Here is a 17,105-nt window from a genome sequence, read left to right as displayed (position 1 = left end):
AGTTGCTGTGTTGAGAAATGGTAACAATTTTCAGACATGAATAGCCTACCTATCCAATTTCTTACAAGATTACCTTGATTCATTTCCAAAACTAATAACTCTGAATCCTATTTGCTCACAGGAGCTTACAATTTCTCTCTTTGAATCTTGTAATATACTCTTTTGTCGTTCTTAATTTGAAACCATGAGCCCTGCTTTTTGAATCTTGTGTACACAAATATTTATCTGAATCTGCATTCTCCAAATTCTTCATAATAAATCTTCTAATAAGTCACCACTTTTTCAGAGACAACTATCCCTCTCCTCAGACTACTGTCCCCTCAGTTCTGGAATTAACCTAGTAATTCTCCTTTGCACTCCTTCTAATAATTTAATATCGTTTTTCAAATAGGGAGATCAGAACTGTAGGCATGACTGCAGATGTGATCTCACCTAGGCTAGATATAATTTTAGAATTGCCTCTCTTGACCCCTAGTTTAAGGAAAGTAAGAACTTACATTTATAAAGCACTTTATGGCCAATGAAGTATTTTCAAAATGTAGTCACTATGTAGGAAACACAGCATCCAATTTGCACATAGCAAGGTCCCACAAACAGCAATGAAATAAATGATCAGATCATCTGATTTTGGTGTTGGTTGAGGGATAAATGTTGGCCAGGATACCAGGGAGAAATCCCCTGCTCTTCGAAATAGTGCCATGGGAAGAAGACCAAATTAATATTCTACAATATTTGAATTATTATAATTATTTGTGCTTTTACATTTTATACTACAGAATGACATCCATAAACTGGTCTTTTTTATGGCTTTTTCTACAATTAGAGCATTATTACATGTCTATCTGAATTATCGGCAATCATGAATTACTGATGAATTACCTTAGATTTTTTATGACCTGATTTATTTCTCTTTTGTCTGTTTCATCCAGGAAAGAATTTATACACAAATGAATATGTGGCTATTAAACTGGTAAGTTGTATTTAATTTCCATAAATAGGTAGATGTAATACAAATATAGCTGTCTCATTGTATGTGAATAGCAGCAATAATGCTGAACCCCACAGCCGGTGATTCCAGCAGTGAATGTTGAAACCATTGTGACGCAATTTGTTCACTAATTTAAACAAAAACCCTAGAAATTGAAAAGTAGTTAAACATACATACCAAGCAATGCCAAGTGTTAGAAAGAGAAGAATGACTGCAAATCCACTATCCCAGTGTGTAATGTGTACAGAGCCATTATTCTTAACACGTGGTAAAGTAAAACCTATGGTTGCTACAGATAAAATAGCATGAATTAATTGTTGGTACCTACCACTGCCGAAAACAAATTAAATTTCCTCACAGATTTTACCTATTTTTTTGAAAAAAAATTCAGGTAGAAGTGTCTTTCAACAGTCATAGTGCACTTCCAAATTTGGATGGTGTTGATGAGCCAAAATTTGCTCTCAGTTTTATTTATCATCTGAATCCTTCCAAACACATTTCAACCTGTAGAATTATTCTTAATTTTAAAGTACAACATAATAACACCTTGGTATATTTCACCACTGACTTTCTTTACCATTGGAAGGAAATGTGGTGGCATTCTTCCACCCAGCAATAAAAGGATATTCCATACAGTAATCAAATTGTTAACTTTTTTTCTGGGGCATAATGTGCAGGTGTACTTTCAAAACTTGTTAATGCTGTGAAAGTCTGTCTGCTTTTAATTTTGAGCTGATGCACTTGGGATTTTTAGGAATTATGCACCTTGTTCAGTACTGAATAAAGCTCCTAATAAGAAACAGCAGTGTAGTGGTTATGGCAATGGATTAGCAATGATGAGTTCAAATCATGACAAGATGTGAAGTTGAATTCAATAAATTTGATAATTTGTTGGCTAGCTGTCATTCCCCTTTATTATGGCCCTCATGATTCCGGTCTCTCACTACGTAAGCACTTATCATGGGACTACCAAGGGCAACCTTCCACCTGCAGCGGTTCAAGGCAGTTGGAACAATATGATAAATGCAGCCTTGTCAGTGTCACCCATATCCCATAACTTTTTAATTGGTAGCCTGCTTCCTTAATATCCTTCCCAAAAACTTTTAATTGCCCCAAACCTATTTAACAGTACTGTATAGATAATTTCATTGTTTACTGCACTCATTAAACGTAAATGCTAAGTTTTCAGGATGCTTGGCTTTTTACTGAATTGTACGATTAAGTGCACATTAAACATGAGTAAATCCTCAGCAGCAGAGGGGTGTGTAGTACTTTGGAGTACCAAAGCACAGCTGTGGGGACTTGGGGTTTTATCTCACCATGCTGCTGATCTCTGCCATGCTGCTATGAAGAAGGGGAAAATCTGAGGGAGGATGATGCCTATGCAGCTGTTGAATGCCTCCTACTGGCCAGTATGGATATGCCATTTCTATTGAGTGCAGCAAAAATATTATACTTTTTTGTTTTGACTTAAATTTTGAAGAGAGAACTTGATCTTTATTTGGCTACTCAGTCTAGGCTAAACTGTCATAACACCAGTGATAATGTAATATTTCATAACTGGTTTTCTAGCAAGCTGTTTGCTATGCATTACTAGAGAAATGTATACAAACTGGTCACTTATGTTTTGTCCACTTGTGATTTAAAGACTGCATTTCCTAACTTTGTTTGCTGCTCTTTTAGATTTACATTATTAAATAGCGAAATGATGATGGGATTGATTTGCTCTGTGTAAATGTTTAGCCACTGGCAGTTTGTTACTGTAGTTACAAATGGTAACCTTGAACACCGAAAAGCATTCATTTGCTTAAGTCAGTCAGCATGTAAATATAGAAAAATGATTTTCTATGTTTGAATGCATTTGGAAGTAAAGACACTAATGCATTTGGAAGTAATAAAACAATGCTGCATACTTTTAGTATAAATTGCAAGATTATCTTGCTAGAAAGAAAATGCTTTTCCTTTTTAAAAGTGAAGCTGATGGCAAATCCCTGTTCTACTGCTTTCAGCAGTAGGAGTATAAATGGTTTGACTCACCTCATTCTGGCAACAATGATTGTCAAAACAGCTGCTGCAAATTGCCAGCTTTGTTTCTATCCGATGCCTGATGAAGAACATTGCAGAGTGGAAAAGTAAACCGGCTGAGGGCAGTAGTAGGAGGCTGATACAGGTCCACTCTCTGAAAACCTGTACAGTAAAGTAGAAAGGTTTATGGACAGTCAGGTAGCTATGCAAGTTGAATTGAACTTGCAGTGAGTTATAATCATGGGTGTACTGAATACAAAATGGCAGTGATCCTTTAACACTTTATCCAGCTAATTGCATCCGGCCTACTAGTCACATTATAGTTCAATCCTTTTCCCAACACTTCTGGCTTGTGTTCATGATGAAAGTTATTTTCCAAAAGTAGACCAATTATCCTAAGATCTGAAATCTGCGACCTACTACATTGCCGTGCCTGGACTAGCATGTCCTGAATTAACAATTACCCTTAACTGCAGTTTTGGCCACTGGTGGTCGCATGGGATGCCCACCACATTCTTTTGAAATATGAAAATACCACACCATCAGATCAATGCGTGCAGGCTAAAACTAATCAGTTTATAGATTGAATAATACATAGGCACAGCAAGCTACTGAGCATTACGATGCTTAAAAACATCGAAAATACAATCAGTTCACGAGGGTTAAAATACTCTTTTTAGAACTGTATTTCTTAAACAGTTTGATAAACAGGAATTTTGAATTAAAGCCTTTAAGGGTCTTCACAATGCAATGTATGAGTGATGGGAATTTTCAGTACACCAGAGAGTTCAATTCTTCAATCAGAACTAATGTCTATGGGAGTGTTCCCCAATCTTAAGCATTCCATAACCATCTGAAGGTAGATCAGCAATGATGGAACAGATTAACAACACACTGGTAGGGCATATTGCATGTCATACTAATTAACAGGTTCTCTTACTGCTAATGCTTTAGCTGTGTATGATTTTAATTAGCAGTTAGAATAAAAGTGCTGTATCCTTAATCACTAGATCAGTCGACTTTGCCTATTGCTATTAATTTCCTGCATCTATTTTGTATTTTGAAAAAAAAACAGCTTCTACTTTAACACTAACTATTTCAGAACTGGAAGAGATAAAATACAGAAGCTTCCCTGTATTATCATGTCACAGTTTAATAAAGTTTGATATAAAGCCAAATTTGACCAGCAAGGGAAATCCAAACTTTTTAATTATCCCAAAGGCATTACCTTTATCACTTTTAATTTTAACAGTTTTCACAGCTCATTCAAAAATTACTAAACGTACCAATATTATTTTACACGTTTCTTAGGAACCTATAAAATCCAGGGCTCCACAACTTCATTTGGAGTACAGATTCTACAAACAGCTGGGAAATGCAGGTAGGAAATAAGACCATCAATAACTGATTGTTTCATAATTGATGAGGTTGTTGCTTGGAAATGCCAGTCTTATGTATAATAGTTAGCTTGCAAAATTAATATAGTTTTATCTGTTAAAAGATGTTGGTTTTGAATATTTGGTTTAGTCCAAGGGTTTGTATTTACTGTTTTTGGGAAGGATAACCTATGAATGAACCCATAGTAATTCCTCTCATATTCCAACTTTGCATTTCCTTGTCAGTTTCTTGGCCTTCCTCTGCTTGTTTCTATAGTCCTCCCTATGCTGTTCCTTCCCTGTACAATTCAGAATTTTATGTCCATCTATCTTCCTAATATCTTTCATGATTTCCCTTCTCATCCATGACAGGTTTATTCTCCTATTTTCTCCTTGACTTGTTTCTAGGATAATCTGCTTCTGCAATAAGAAAATTCTTCTTAAAACACTTCTGTATTCCTCCCACTTCCTTCCTTTTCAATTATTTTTCCCATCTTATTCCTTTCATACAACATTGCATCCGCTCAAAGTTTGCTTCCAGAAATCCAACAATAACTTGCATTTATATAGCGCCATTAACTTAGTAAAACGTCCAAAGGCGCTTCACAGGAACGTTATCAAACAAAATTTGTCAACGAGCCACGTAAGGAGATATTATGACAGGTGACCAAATGATTGATCAGAGGTAGGTTTTAAGGAGTGTCTTAAAGGAGGTAGAGAGGTTTACGGAAAGAATTCCAGAACTTAGGGCCTAGACAGCCGAAGACACAGCAGCCAATAGTGGAGCGATGAAAATAGGGGATTCACAAGAGGCCAGAATTGGAGGAGCGCAGAGGTCCTGGAGAGTTGTAGGACTGGACAAGGTTACAGAGATAGGGAGGGGCGAGGCCATGGAGTGATTTAAAAACAAGGATGAGAATTTTCAAATCCAAGTTTTGCCAGACCAAGAGCCAATGTAAGTCAGCGAGCACAGCGGTGATGAGTAAATGGGACTTGGTGCGAGTTAGGATACTGGCAGCAGAGTTTTTGATGAGGTCAAGTTTATGGAGAATGCAAGGTGGGAGGCTGGCCAGGAGAGCTTTGGAATAGTCGCATCTAGAGGTAACACAGATATGGTTGAGGCAGGGGCAGAGACAGACGATGTTACAGATGTGGAAATAGGCAATTTCTTAATAGTTATTATTTGGTCTGTGCTCACTACAACCTTAAAGCTAACAACATTCGATTACTAAACCCCCAAATGTTCCCATGGCTTATTGTTCCCCTGTAAATAAGGTTTTCAATTCTCTGGCAGTTGGTATGTTTAAGGTATTCTCCTCCCCAGTTAATTTGCAGAACTAACCCTCGTGTTCTTGTATCCTTTCCTGTACTACTCATTCATTTGTTTTTAATAAAAGAATGAACAGAGAAATTACCACTCTCTACTAGTTTAAACATGGAATCCACTGTCACCAGTGATTTTGAGATAAACTAAAATAATTAAAATATAACTCCTAAGATACTACCTTTGACATTCTCTTTCTTCAATTTAAACCAACCCCCCCCCCCCCAAACAAAAAAACATTGTCCCATCTAAAATGTGTCCTTTCTAATTTTTGTTAAATGGCCATCTTGGTGAGAGAAAGCTGATTGAATTTGGTGTGTAATCTATGTGGTTTGACAGATTTCAGTAATCTTGGGGCTTAAACCTAATTACATGTTTGTAAAGCAAGGATTTTAAACATTGTGCTGCAGGTTCACTTTGGATCTTAGCTTATTAAAACAATTATTGTTTAACCTGTTTGAACCTCTTAACACATGCATTCAGAATTTGCCAAAAACCAAAATAATTTTTGGATGAAATTATTTTTCAATTATCTGGATATATTTTCAAAGATAATCTGGATATATTGTCACACATGAAACATAGAAACATAGAAAATAGGAGCAGGAATCGGCTATTTGGCCCTTCGAGCCTGCTGCGCCATTCAGAATGACCATGGCTGATCCTCTATCTCAATACCATATTCCTGCTCTTTCCCCAGACCCTTTGATGCCTTTTGTGTCTAGAAATCTATCTAGCTCCTTCTTAAATATATTCAGTGACTTGGCCTCCACAGCCTTCTGTGGTAGAGAATTCCACAGGTGCACACCCTCTGAGTGAAGACATTTTTCCTCATCTCAGTCCTAAATGTCCTACCCCGTATCCTGAGACTGTGACCCCTCGTTCTGGACCCCCCAGCCAGGGGAAACATCCTCCCTGCATCCAGGCTGTCTAGCCCTGTCAGAATTTTATACGTTTCAATGAGATCCCCTCATTCTTCTAAACTTGAGTGAATGCAGGCCTAGTAAACTCAATCTCTCCTCATACGGCAGTACTGCCATGCCAGGAATCAGTCTGGTGAACCTTTGCTGCACTCCCTTTATGGCAAGTATATCCTTAGATAAGGAGTCCAAAACTGCACACAATACTCCAGGTGTGGTCTCACCAAGGCCCTGTATAACTGCAGTAAGACATCCTTGCTCCTGTACTCAAATCCTCTTGCATTGAAGGCCAACATACCATTTGCCTTCCTAACTGCTTGCTGCACCTGCATGTTTGCTTTCAGTGACTGGTGTACAAGGACACCCAGATCCCTTTGTACATCAACATTTCCCAATCTATCACCATTTAAATAATACTCTGCCTTCCTGTTTTTCCTTCCGAAGTGGATAACTTCACAATTATCCACATTATACTGCATCTGCCATGTATTTGCCCACTCACTCAACTTGTCTAAATTGCCTGAAGCCTCTTTGCATCCTCCTCACAACTCACAATCCCACCTAGTTTTGTGTCATCAGCAAACTTGGAAATATTACATTTGGTTCACTCATCCAAATCATTGATATATATTGTGAATAGCTGGGGCCCAAGCACTGATCCCTGCAGTACCCAACTAGTCACTGCCTGCCACCCCGAAAAAGACCCATTTATTCCTACTCTCTGTTCCGTGTCTGTTAACCAATTTTCCATCCAAGCCAGTATATTACCCCCAATCCCATGTGCTTTAATTTTGCACACTAACCTCTTATGTGGGACTTTATCAAAGGCTTCTGAAAATCCAAATACACCACATCCACTGGTTCTTCCTTATCTATTCTACCAGTTACATCCTCAAAAAACTCCAGTAGGTTTGTCAAACACGATTTCCCTTTCATAAATCTATGTTGACTTTGTCCAATCCCATTGATATTTTCTAAGTGTCCTGTTATCACATCCTTTATAATAAACTCTGGCATTTTCCCTACTACTGATGTTAAGCTAACCCGGTCTGTAGCTCCCAGTTTTCTCTCCCTTTTTTAAGTTCTGATGTGGAGATGCCGGTGATGGACTGGGGTTGACAATTGTAAACAATTTTACAACACCAAGTTATAGTCCAGCAATTTTATTTTAAATTCACAAGCTTTCGGAGGCTTCCTCCTTCGTCAGGTGAACGATGTGAAAATGAAAACCTCGAAATGAAATCGCATTTATAATTCACAGAACAATGCTTGGTGAGTGCAGACAGTTTTTTCAACTGCCTGTTGCCAAGGCAATCAGTGTGCAGACAGACAGGTGTTACCTGCCAGGTCTCACAGAATATACAAATCACCAAAAAAAAAACAACAAACAAAAAAAACAGAGATAGAGAGGTAGAAACATAGAAAAGACAGCAACTGACCCGTTATATTAAAAACAGATAACATTTGTTCACTGGTGGGGTAGCGTGACATGAACCCAAGATCCCGGTTGAGGCCGTCCTCATGGGTGCGGAACTTGGCTATCAATTTCTGCTCGACGATTTTGCGTTGTCGTGTGTCTCGAAGGCTGCCTTGGAGTACGCTTACCCGAAGGTCGGTGGATGAATGTCCATGACTGCTGAAGTGTTCCCCGACTGGGAGGGAACCCTCCTGTTTGGCGATTGTTGCGCGGTGTCCGTTCATCCGTTGTCGCAGCGTCTGCATGGTCTCGCCAATGTACCATGCTCTGGGGCATCCTTTCCTGCAACGTATGAGGTAGACAACGTTGGCCGAGTCGCAGGAGTATGAACCATGCACCTGGTGGGTGGTGTCCTCTCGTGTGATGGTGGTATCTGTGTCGATGATCTGGCATGTCTTGCAGAGGTTACCGTGGCAGGGTTGTGTGGTGTCGTGGACGCTGTTCTCTTGAAAGCTAGGTAATTTGCTGCGAACGATGGACTGTTTGAGGTTGGATGGCTGTTTAAAGGCGAGTAGTGGAGGTGTGGGGATGGCCATAGCGAGGTGTTTGTCCTCATTGATGACATGTTGAAGGCTGCGGAGAACATGGCGTAGTTTCTCCGCTCCGGGGAAGTACTGGACGACAAAGGGTACTCTGTTGGTTGCGTCCCGTGTTAGTCTCCTGAGGAGGTCTATGCGATTTTTTGCTGTGGCCCGTCGGAACTGTCGATCGATGAGTCGAGCGTCATATCCCGTTCTTACTAGGGCGTCTTTCAGCGTCTGTAGGTGTCCATCGCGTTCCTCCTCGTCTGAGCAGACCCTGTGTATTCGCAGGGCCTGTCCATAGGGGATGGCCTCTGACGTGGTTAGGGTGGAAGCTGGAAAAGTGGAGCATAGTGAGGTTGTCCGTGGGCTTGCGGTAGAGTGAGGTGCTGAGGTGCCCGTCTTTGATGGAGATTCGTGTGTCCAAGAAAGAAACTGATTCTGAGGAGTAGTCCATGGTGAGCTTGATGGTGGGATGGAACTTGTTGATGTTATCGTGTAGTCTCTTTAGTGATTCCTTGCCGTGGGTCCATAGAAAGAAAATGTCGTCGATGTATCTGGTGTATAGTGTTGGTTGGAGGTCTTGTGCAGTGAAGAAGTCCTGCTCGAACTTGTGCATGAAAATGTTGGCGTATTGGGGTGCGAATTTGGTCCCCATGGCTGTTCCGTGTGTTTGGGTAAAGAACTGGTTATCGAAGGTGAAGACATTGTGATCCAGGATGAAGCGGATGAGTTGTCGGATGGCGTCCGGAGATTGGCTGTTGTTGGTGTTGAGTATTGATGCTGTCGCAGCGATGCCGTCATCGTGGGGGACACTGGTGTATAGTGCCGAGACGTCCATCGTGGTGAGAAGTGTTCCTGGTTCAACTGGTCCGTGGGTACTGAGTTTTTGTAGGAAGTCTGTAGTGTCGCGACAGAAGCTGGGGGTTCCCTGTACGATGGGTTTCAGGATGCCCTCGATGTATCCAGAGAGGTTCTCACACAGGGTTCCGTTGCCTGATACGATAGGACGTCCGGGTGTGTTGGCTTTGTGTATCTTTGGGAGGCAGTAGAAGTCTCCCACGCAGGGAGGACGTGGGATGAGAGTGCGTAGGATGTTTTGAAGGTCCGGATCGAAGGTCTTGATCAGTTTGTTGAGCTGGTGGGTGTGTTCTTTGGTCGGATCTGCGGGTAACCGTCTGTAGTGTTCCTGGTTGTCCAGTTGTTGGTCTGTAGTTCTCAGCCGAGGGCTCAATTTCTGCCCCACTACCAAAATGGACCCCACTAGTCTCGCGGCGGACACAGGAATTCATCAGGAGAATGAGGCTCCGGGAATTCTACCACAAACCCCAAGATTTCAGCAGCGAACCCAATGAGACAATCGACGATCCGGAACAGCAGACAGAGGGATCCGCGGTACAGCAACCGAAGAGGAAAGAGTCAAACTGGACTCCTCCGGAGGGTCGCTACCCTCAGCTGGACATGTATGCTCAAGCTGTCAGGAAATGCGTCAATGCCAGATTCATCAGCCGCACTCAGAAGACAGTCCAGAATGTCACCCGAGCATAACGCAACGCCATCAACGCTCTCAAGACCAACCGCAACATCGTCATCAAACCAGCGGACAAAGGAGGAGCCATCGTCATACAGAACAGAACGGACTATTGCAAAGAAGCATACCGACAACTGGACAACCAGGAACACTACAGACGGTTACCCGCAGATCCGACCAAAGAACACACCCACCAGCTCAACAAACTGATCAAGACCTTCGATCCGGACCTTCAAAACATCCTACGCACTCTCATCCCACGTACTCCCCGCGTGGGAGACTTCTACTGCCTCCCAAAGATACACAAAGCCAACACACCCGGACGTCCTATCGTATCAGGCAACGGAACCCTGTGTGAGAACCTCTCTGGATACATCGAGGGCATCCTGAAACCCATCGTACAGGGAACCCCCAGCTTCTGTCGCGACACTACAGACTTCCTACAAAAACTCAGTACCCACAGACCAGTTGAACCAGGAACACTTCTCACCACGATGGACGTCTCGGCACTATACACCAGTGTCCCCCACGATGACGGCATCGCTGCGACAGCATCAATACTCAACACCAACAACAGCCAATCTCCGGACGCCATCCTACAACTCATCCGCTTCATCCTGGATCACAATGTCTTCACCTTCGATAACCAGTTCTTTACCCAAACACACGGAACAGCCATGGGGACCAAATTCGCACCCCAATACGCCAACATTTTCATGCACAAGTTCGAGCAGGACTTCTTCACTGCACAAGACCTCCAACCAACACTATACACCAGATACATCGACGACATTTTCTTTCTATGGACCCACGGCAAGGAATCACTAAAGAGACTACACGATAACATCAACAAGTTCCATCCCACCATCAAGCTCACCATGGACTACTCCTCAGAATCAGTTTCTTTCTTGGACACACGAATCTCCATCAAAGACGGGCACCTCAGCACCTCACTCTACCGCAAGCCCACGGACAACCTCACTATGCTCCACTTTTCCAGCTTCCACCCTAACCACGTCAAAGAGGCCATCCCCTATGGACAGGCCCTGCGAATACACAGGGTCTGCTCAGACGAGGAGGAACGCGATGGACACCTACAGACGCTGAAAGACGCCCTAGTAAGAACGGGATATGACGCTCGACTCATCGATCGACAGTTCCGACGGGCCACAGCAAAAAATCGCATAGACCTCCTCAGGAGACTAACACGGGACGCAACCAACAGAGTACCCTTTGTCGTCCAGTACTTCCCCGGAGCGGAGAAACTACGCCATGTTCTCCGCAGCCTTCAACATGTCATCAATGAGGACAAACACCTCGCTATGGCCATCCCCACACCTCCACTACTCGCCTTTAAACAGCCACCCAACCTCAAACAGACCATCGTTCGCAGCAAATTACCTAGCTTTCAAGAGAACAGCGTCCACGACACCACACAACCCTGCCACGGTAACCTCTGCAAGACATGCCAGATCATCGACACAGATACCACCATCACACGAGAGGACACCACCCACCAGGTGCATGGTTCATACTCCTGCGACTCGGCCAACGTTGTCTACCTCATACGTTGCAGGAAAGGATGCCCCAGAGCATGGTACATTGGCGAGACCATGCAGACGCTGCGACAACGGATGAACGGACACCGCGCAACAATCGCCAAACAGGAGGGTTCCCTCCCAGTCGGGGAACACTTCAGCAGTCATGGACATTCATCCACCGACCTTCGGGTAAGCGTACTCCAAGGCAGCCTTCGAGACACACGACAACGCAAAATCGTCGAGCAGAAATTGATAGCCAAGTTCCGCACCCATGAGGACGGCCTCAACCGGGATCTTGGGTTCATGTCACGCTACACGTTACCCCACCAGTGAACAAATGTTATCTGTTTTTAATATAACGGGTCAGTTGCTGTCTTTTCTATGTTTCTACCTCTCTATCTCTGTTTTTTTTGTTTGTTGTTTTTTTTTTGGTGATTTGTATATTCTGTGAGACCTGGCAGGTAACACCTGTCTGTCTGCACACTGATTGCCTTGGCAACAGGCAGTTGAAAAAACTGTCTGCACTCACCAAGCATTGTTCTGTGAATTATAAATGCGATTTCATTTCGAGGTTTTCATTTTCACATCGTTCACCTGACGAAGGAGGAAGCCTCCGAAAGCTTGTGAATTTAAAATAAAATTGCTGGACTATAACTTGGTGTTGTAAAATTGTTTACAATTTTTTAAGTTCATTAGCAAACTGTGAAGCTCATTATATCATAGGGCTATCATTTTAACTGTTTGTTATTTCCTTTAATTCTATGTCTTTGGCTTGGTGTCACTTTTTGTCTGATTACGCTCCTGTGAAATGCTGTAGAATGTTTTCCTACGTTAAAGGTGCTATATAAATGCAATTTGTTGTTGTTGGGTGGTTAGATTTTAGATTTGTTTGCAAATCAAATTGTTAGGGATTGTTTGATCTTCATCTGTTCTAACAATACAATAGAAAACAAACTAAACTTTCCATCATGAGGCTTTATGATGCTGTTAAGGTTCAAGCTATTTCCCCAACATTTTCAGTCTTGTGTGATCCAAAACTAGTGTCCTTATATATGCCATATATGGAATAGCATGCTCAGGATTAACAATTATCCCTAATTGTGATATATAATACACAGAAGATCACCTGGGATACCTACCAATTTTCTCCAGTCTCTTACCAAAAGACAGAAAATAACACACCAACAGAACTGCTATAAAATAAAATTACTTGATCACGTTTATTAGTCAAATGATATTGCAAGATTCTGAATCAATCCAGTACTTAAAAACAATGTTGAAATCAGTCCATAATGTGTTAAAATATCCTTGTGAGAACCTATTTCTTGCAAAGCCTGAATAGCATTAATTGGATGGAACAGTCAAGTTTGTCTCCTGGTAGAACTTTGATACGAGATTGTACGTAAATTATGACCTCTGTTCAGTTCGTGAACTTCGGATTTTCTGCCAGCAATAAAGACTATGGGAGAATTCCCGAGTACCTAGCTAGTCCAAAAGCCTCTGAAGTCAGAGCAATCAATCATCCATGATGGACATACGTGAACCATTGTATAAAATGCTGATAAGCAGTGCTCACATGTCATCTGGTTTCTGGAAACCTGTTGATACCATGGCCATATGCAATTACTAAAATTGACTAATTTGCAGATCAATCGATCTGCAGATTGATTCCTTCTCTGGGACAGTCTTCATTTTGTAATGTGGTAAGGAACGATGGCTTCCATTTTAACTTTAGCTACTTCAGAACTCCAAAAAAGAAAATATGGAAACCTCCCTATTTTGTCACAGATGCTGCTTCTGGTTCTTGCTTTGGGAATAGAAGTGTATGTACATTTAAGTTCTGCTTTCAGAATGGGAATCAGGGTAACGTAATATTTTGTGCGTAACTTGTTTCAAATATTTATCGATTTTTATCATGAGAGTGATGTCCTGCAGAAAAAACCTTGCACATTTCTATATTCTTTACATCCAGCACAATTTGCTGCCCTCGTAATGTAAATTGCATGAAAAGGTCTGAATGCAGTGAAAATTCTGGTATCTGAGCAATAACAAATCATACTTGAATTAATGATCAATAATATAATGCATATCCCATGACGAGCAGGATACATTCATCTTTGAAACACCGACCATGTCAAACATGACATGCATAACGGACTGCGGCAGTCCAGATCATTTTGAGTATCCCAACTCTATAAAGGAATGCCGGTTACTTGTAATCTGTGTGCTCAAGTACTTGAATCCAAAACTGGTTATTATAAATGAAAGAAAGATGTAATATCAGGAGAGAGTCAGGAGCCTAAACCTCTGGTCTCCGATGTGGGAATAGTACTTTTTAATGAAAAGAACCTAATCTACAGAAGACTAATTCCCGCGACACACTCAGTCTCTGAATTCAATGAGTGGAATGAAAATTTTGCAGTTGCCTGTCCGAGAGAGGCATTGTTATACACACTCAAGACACTTGTAGAAAATGCTTTCTTATCTCAGAGAACCAGAGTCAAAACTGGGTTCAAATCACCTAAAATATTAACTGAGAGTTAACACATGGCTGTCACTGTTTGTCACACCTGAAAATTTCTGTGTTTTGTTCTTCATGCATCACACGTGCAAATTTTTGTGCCACTTTTTTTTTTAAAAGGAATATTTCTTGCTGGTTTCCTCTGACTCTGGGAAGGAATTGGCGATTGACAAGTAGTGCCAATCTATAGAAGAAAAAAACAGTGCTCTCTAACTATTTGTAGCACCTTAGCTTTTGTGCCCTGAAGGAACAAACCAGATTGCACAAGCTCCACCTTGTCAGCAGAATGAACACTATGTTACCTATTATCATCTGACTGTCCTTATAAAATAGCGTATTCTCTGACTTTCCATGAGCAAAGCCAGATTTGCTGAATAGAAAATTATGATTGCTTTCTGTTTGAAAAATGGTCTTCTATTGTATTAAATTATTTGAAAGCTATGAAGTAATGATGAATCAGATGATTATCAATCACAGTATTGGCTGTTAACAAAACTTGCTAAGAAATCCTCACCTTGGAAAGATTAGTGTAGCTCATGTTCCATTAAAAATGTCCTTTTTCTCCCGCCCCCACCCTCCCCATTTTTCATCTCTCTCCTGGATGCAGTGGCTTCCAATGGAATGTAGTTCTACAGGCTTCAGGAATCTTTCATGTGTGTGCTTATGACAGTGAATGTCAAGAAGCTATTAACCCATGGGATCACAGCCCCCCCCCCCCCAATTAGAGGCTTCCTTGATCATGTGTTACATGGGTTAGAGAATAGTATGCAGATTTGCAGAACTGCAAGTAAAGCCTTTAAAACATAACATTTGTGAATGTGAATCTTGTATGTTTATCATTGGGGGGGGGAGGGAAATTCCTCATTGAATGGGTATGTTTTTTAAAATATCGGTTTCTTCAATAAAACTCCTTTTTTGTGGCAAAAAAATCTAAAACTTGTTTGTACTCCAGAATTTTAAAATTACAGCATCTGTTCATTGGCTTTTGATGTGTTGTTCCATTTTGTATTTTAATTTTTACCTCTTCCTCATTCCTACAATCTACCTGTAGACTGATTTCAGTTTTTACAAGAAAAATTACGAATCTAAACTCTTACTAAGCAGATTTGTCTGTTGAGTTTTGCTGGTTAGTAAGTGTGTCCCTTGCTGATTCTGTGAATTTGGAAGCTGCTTTTATGGTTCATATTTAGTTGACTTTAATCAGAGATTAATAAAATACTGCAGTGTCATCCTTTGTGGAAGGCTTTCAGATTTTTTTTGAAGAAAATGGCAACAATGTAATCAGATCCCTCAGGTTCTTGATAAAAGTTTCTGCCCTTTCTTTTGTTTATCAACTTTTTAAAAAAACAAAAATACCCCATGTCTCATTTTGCCTCTCCAACAAAGCTCCCTGATCTGCACTTGACCTGCTATAACAGTAACAGCAACTTGCATTTATGAGAAATGATAACAGATTTAGGGTGAGAGTCTTGGTATAAAATGTCAAAACTGTTTGAGCTGGGTGGATTTTGGGAGGTGGTAGAAATGGAGTCAATTACACCTAGCTTATATTTGCAATGCCCCTGTTCCTATTGCACTTTTGGGCGAAGTATTTTGCTGTTGTTTTTCCCATAACTCCAAAAATGCAGTATAGCATTGTTGGTGCTAGTCAGACCTCAACCATATTGGCCATGGTATACATTTTCTTCACACCAGCCACATTATAATTGCTGTCAGTATTTGCATTGCCGCCTGTTGTACTACTGATGTCTTTTTCTTCTGAATGGTTTCTGTCTCATGATGGAGAGAATGCAGAACATCCCTAACCGTGCCCTGTCTTTTATGGAGCACTTTAATGATTCCCATCAGTATAGGGAAAAAGTAATGTAGAATGCAACTATAATTACCTGTGTCACGTACAGGCCTCTGGGGAGGAGACACTGAGGGTGCAACTAATGATTTAAAAGTAAAACCCAAAAATCAAGGCTGAATCTCTCCTGAGTCAGCAGGTTATCAGTTCAAGCTCGACTCTAGGACTTGAATATAAAATTCAGGCTGACACTTCAGTCCAATACTGAGTGTTGTATTATTGGAGCTGTCCTTTGGATGAGGTTTTATTTCAAGGTCCTATCTGCCTGTTCAATAATTTGGGTGCAGGTTAATGATTCCATGGTACTTTGTGGAAAGGAACAGTGAGTTCTGGTGTTGTGGTCAACATTCATCCTTCAACCAGCACAACCCAAAAACAGATTAGCTGGTCACTCATCTCATTGCTGTTTGTTGGATCTTGCTGCACACAAAATGGCTGCCGCATTTGTCTAAATAAGTCAGGATATTTCAAAAATAATTCATTGTATGCTAAGCACTTGAGACATCTGAAAAACAATGAGCTGCTATACAAAAGCAAATCTTTTTCCAATTTCTTTTTTCCTTTCCTCATTCCCTCTTCTTGAAGACACCTTATGCTGAGATATTGTTCTTTGGGAAGTGGCATCTCTGATACCTGGCCAAATAGCCATTCTTCATACATTAATCCGGATAGTGTGTGCCGGTGGGCTTTTTTCATCTTGGGCCAGCCATCTCTGACCCTGTCGTCACTTGGTGCCCACATAAAAATCAAGAGCTCATTAGATAGTGAGTAAGTGCAATATTCTGGCTGAGTAGTCTTTCCATTCTGGGGGACGTTGCGGTCAATTTTAGCACCTTTGCTAACCCCAGGTTGAGATCAGTTAACTTGGTACAAACTAGGGATCAAGCCTTGTCCACCTATATGACTGGTACAAAGTGCAGTTACTCACAGAATCACAAGGAAGGTTCTAAAGCTTGAAGCCTTGTAACATAAAACAATTGTATTCCCCCCACCTAACAAAACTAGATCCTACAATTTGTAAATTTTAATTGG

General features: G+C 41.1%; 1 protein-coding gene across 5 annotated transcripts in view; it reads left to right on the top strand.

Moving 5' to 3' along the window:
* The window catches only part of LOC137299516 (casein kinase I), a 120,553-nt gene that overhangs the window by 60,220 nt on the left and 43,228 nt on the right, over window positions 1-17,105 (top strand). For all 5 annotated transcript variants that reach the window (XM_067968319.1, XM_067968315.1, XM_067968316.1 and 2 more), the window contains 2 exons: window positions 930-970; window positions 4,325-4,394. In XM_067968319.1, coding sequence (XP_067824420.1) covers window positions 930-970; window positions 4,325-4,394 — 111 coding nt within the window. The remainder of the gene's footprint in view (window positions 1-929; window positions 971-4,324; window positions 4,395-17,105) is intronic.

Source organism: Heptranchias perlo, chromosome 29 (genome assembly GCF_035084215.1).
Source record: "Heptranchias perlo isolate sHepPer1 chromosome 29, sHepPer1.hap1, whole genome shotgun sequence".
Classification (NCBI taxonomy): Eukaryota; Metazoa; Chordata; class Chondrichthyes; order Hexanchiformes; family Hexanchidae; genus Heptranchias; species Heptranchias perlo.
Note: the sequence above shows the minus strand (reverse complement) of the source record. Positions and strands in the feature narration are given on the sequence as shown.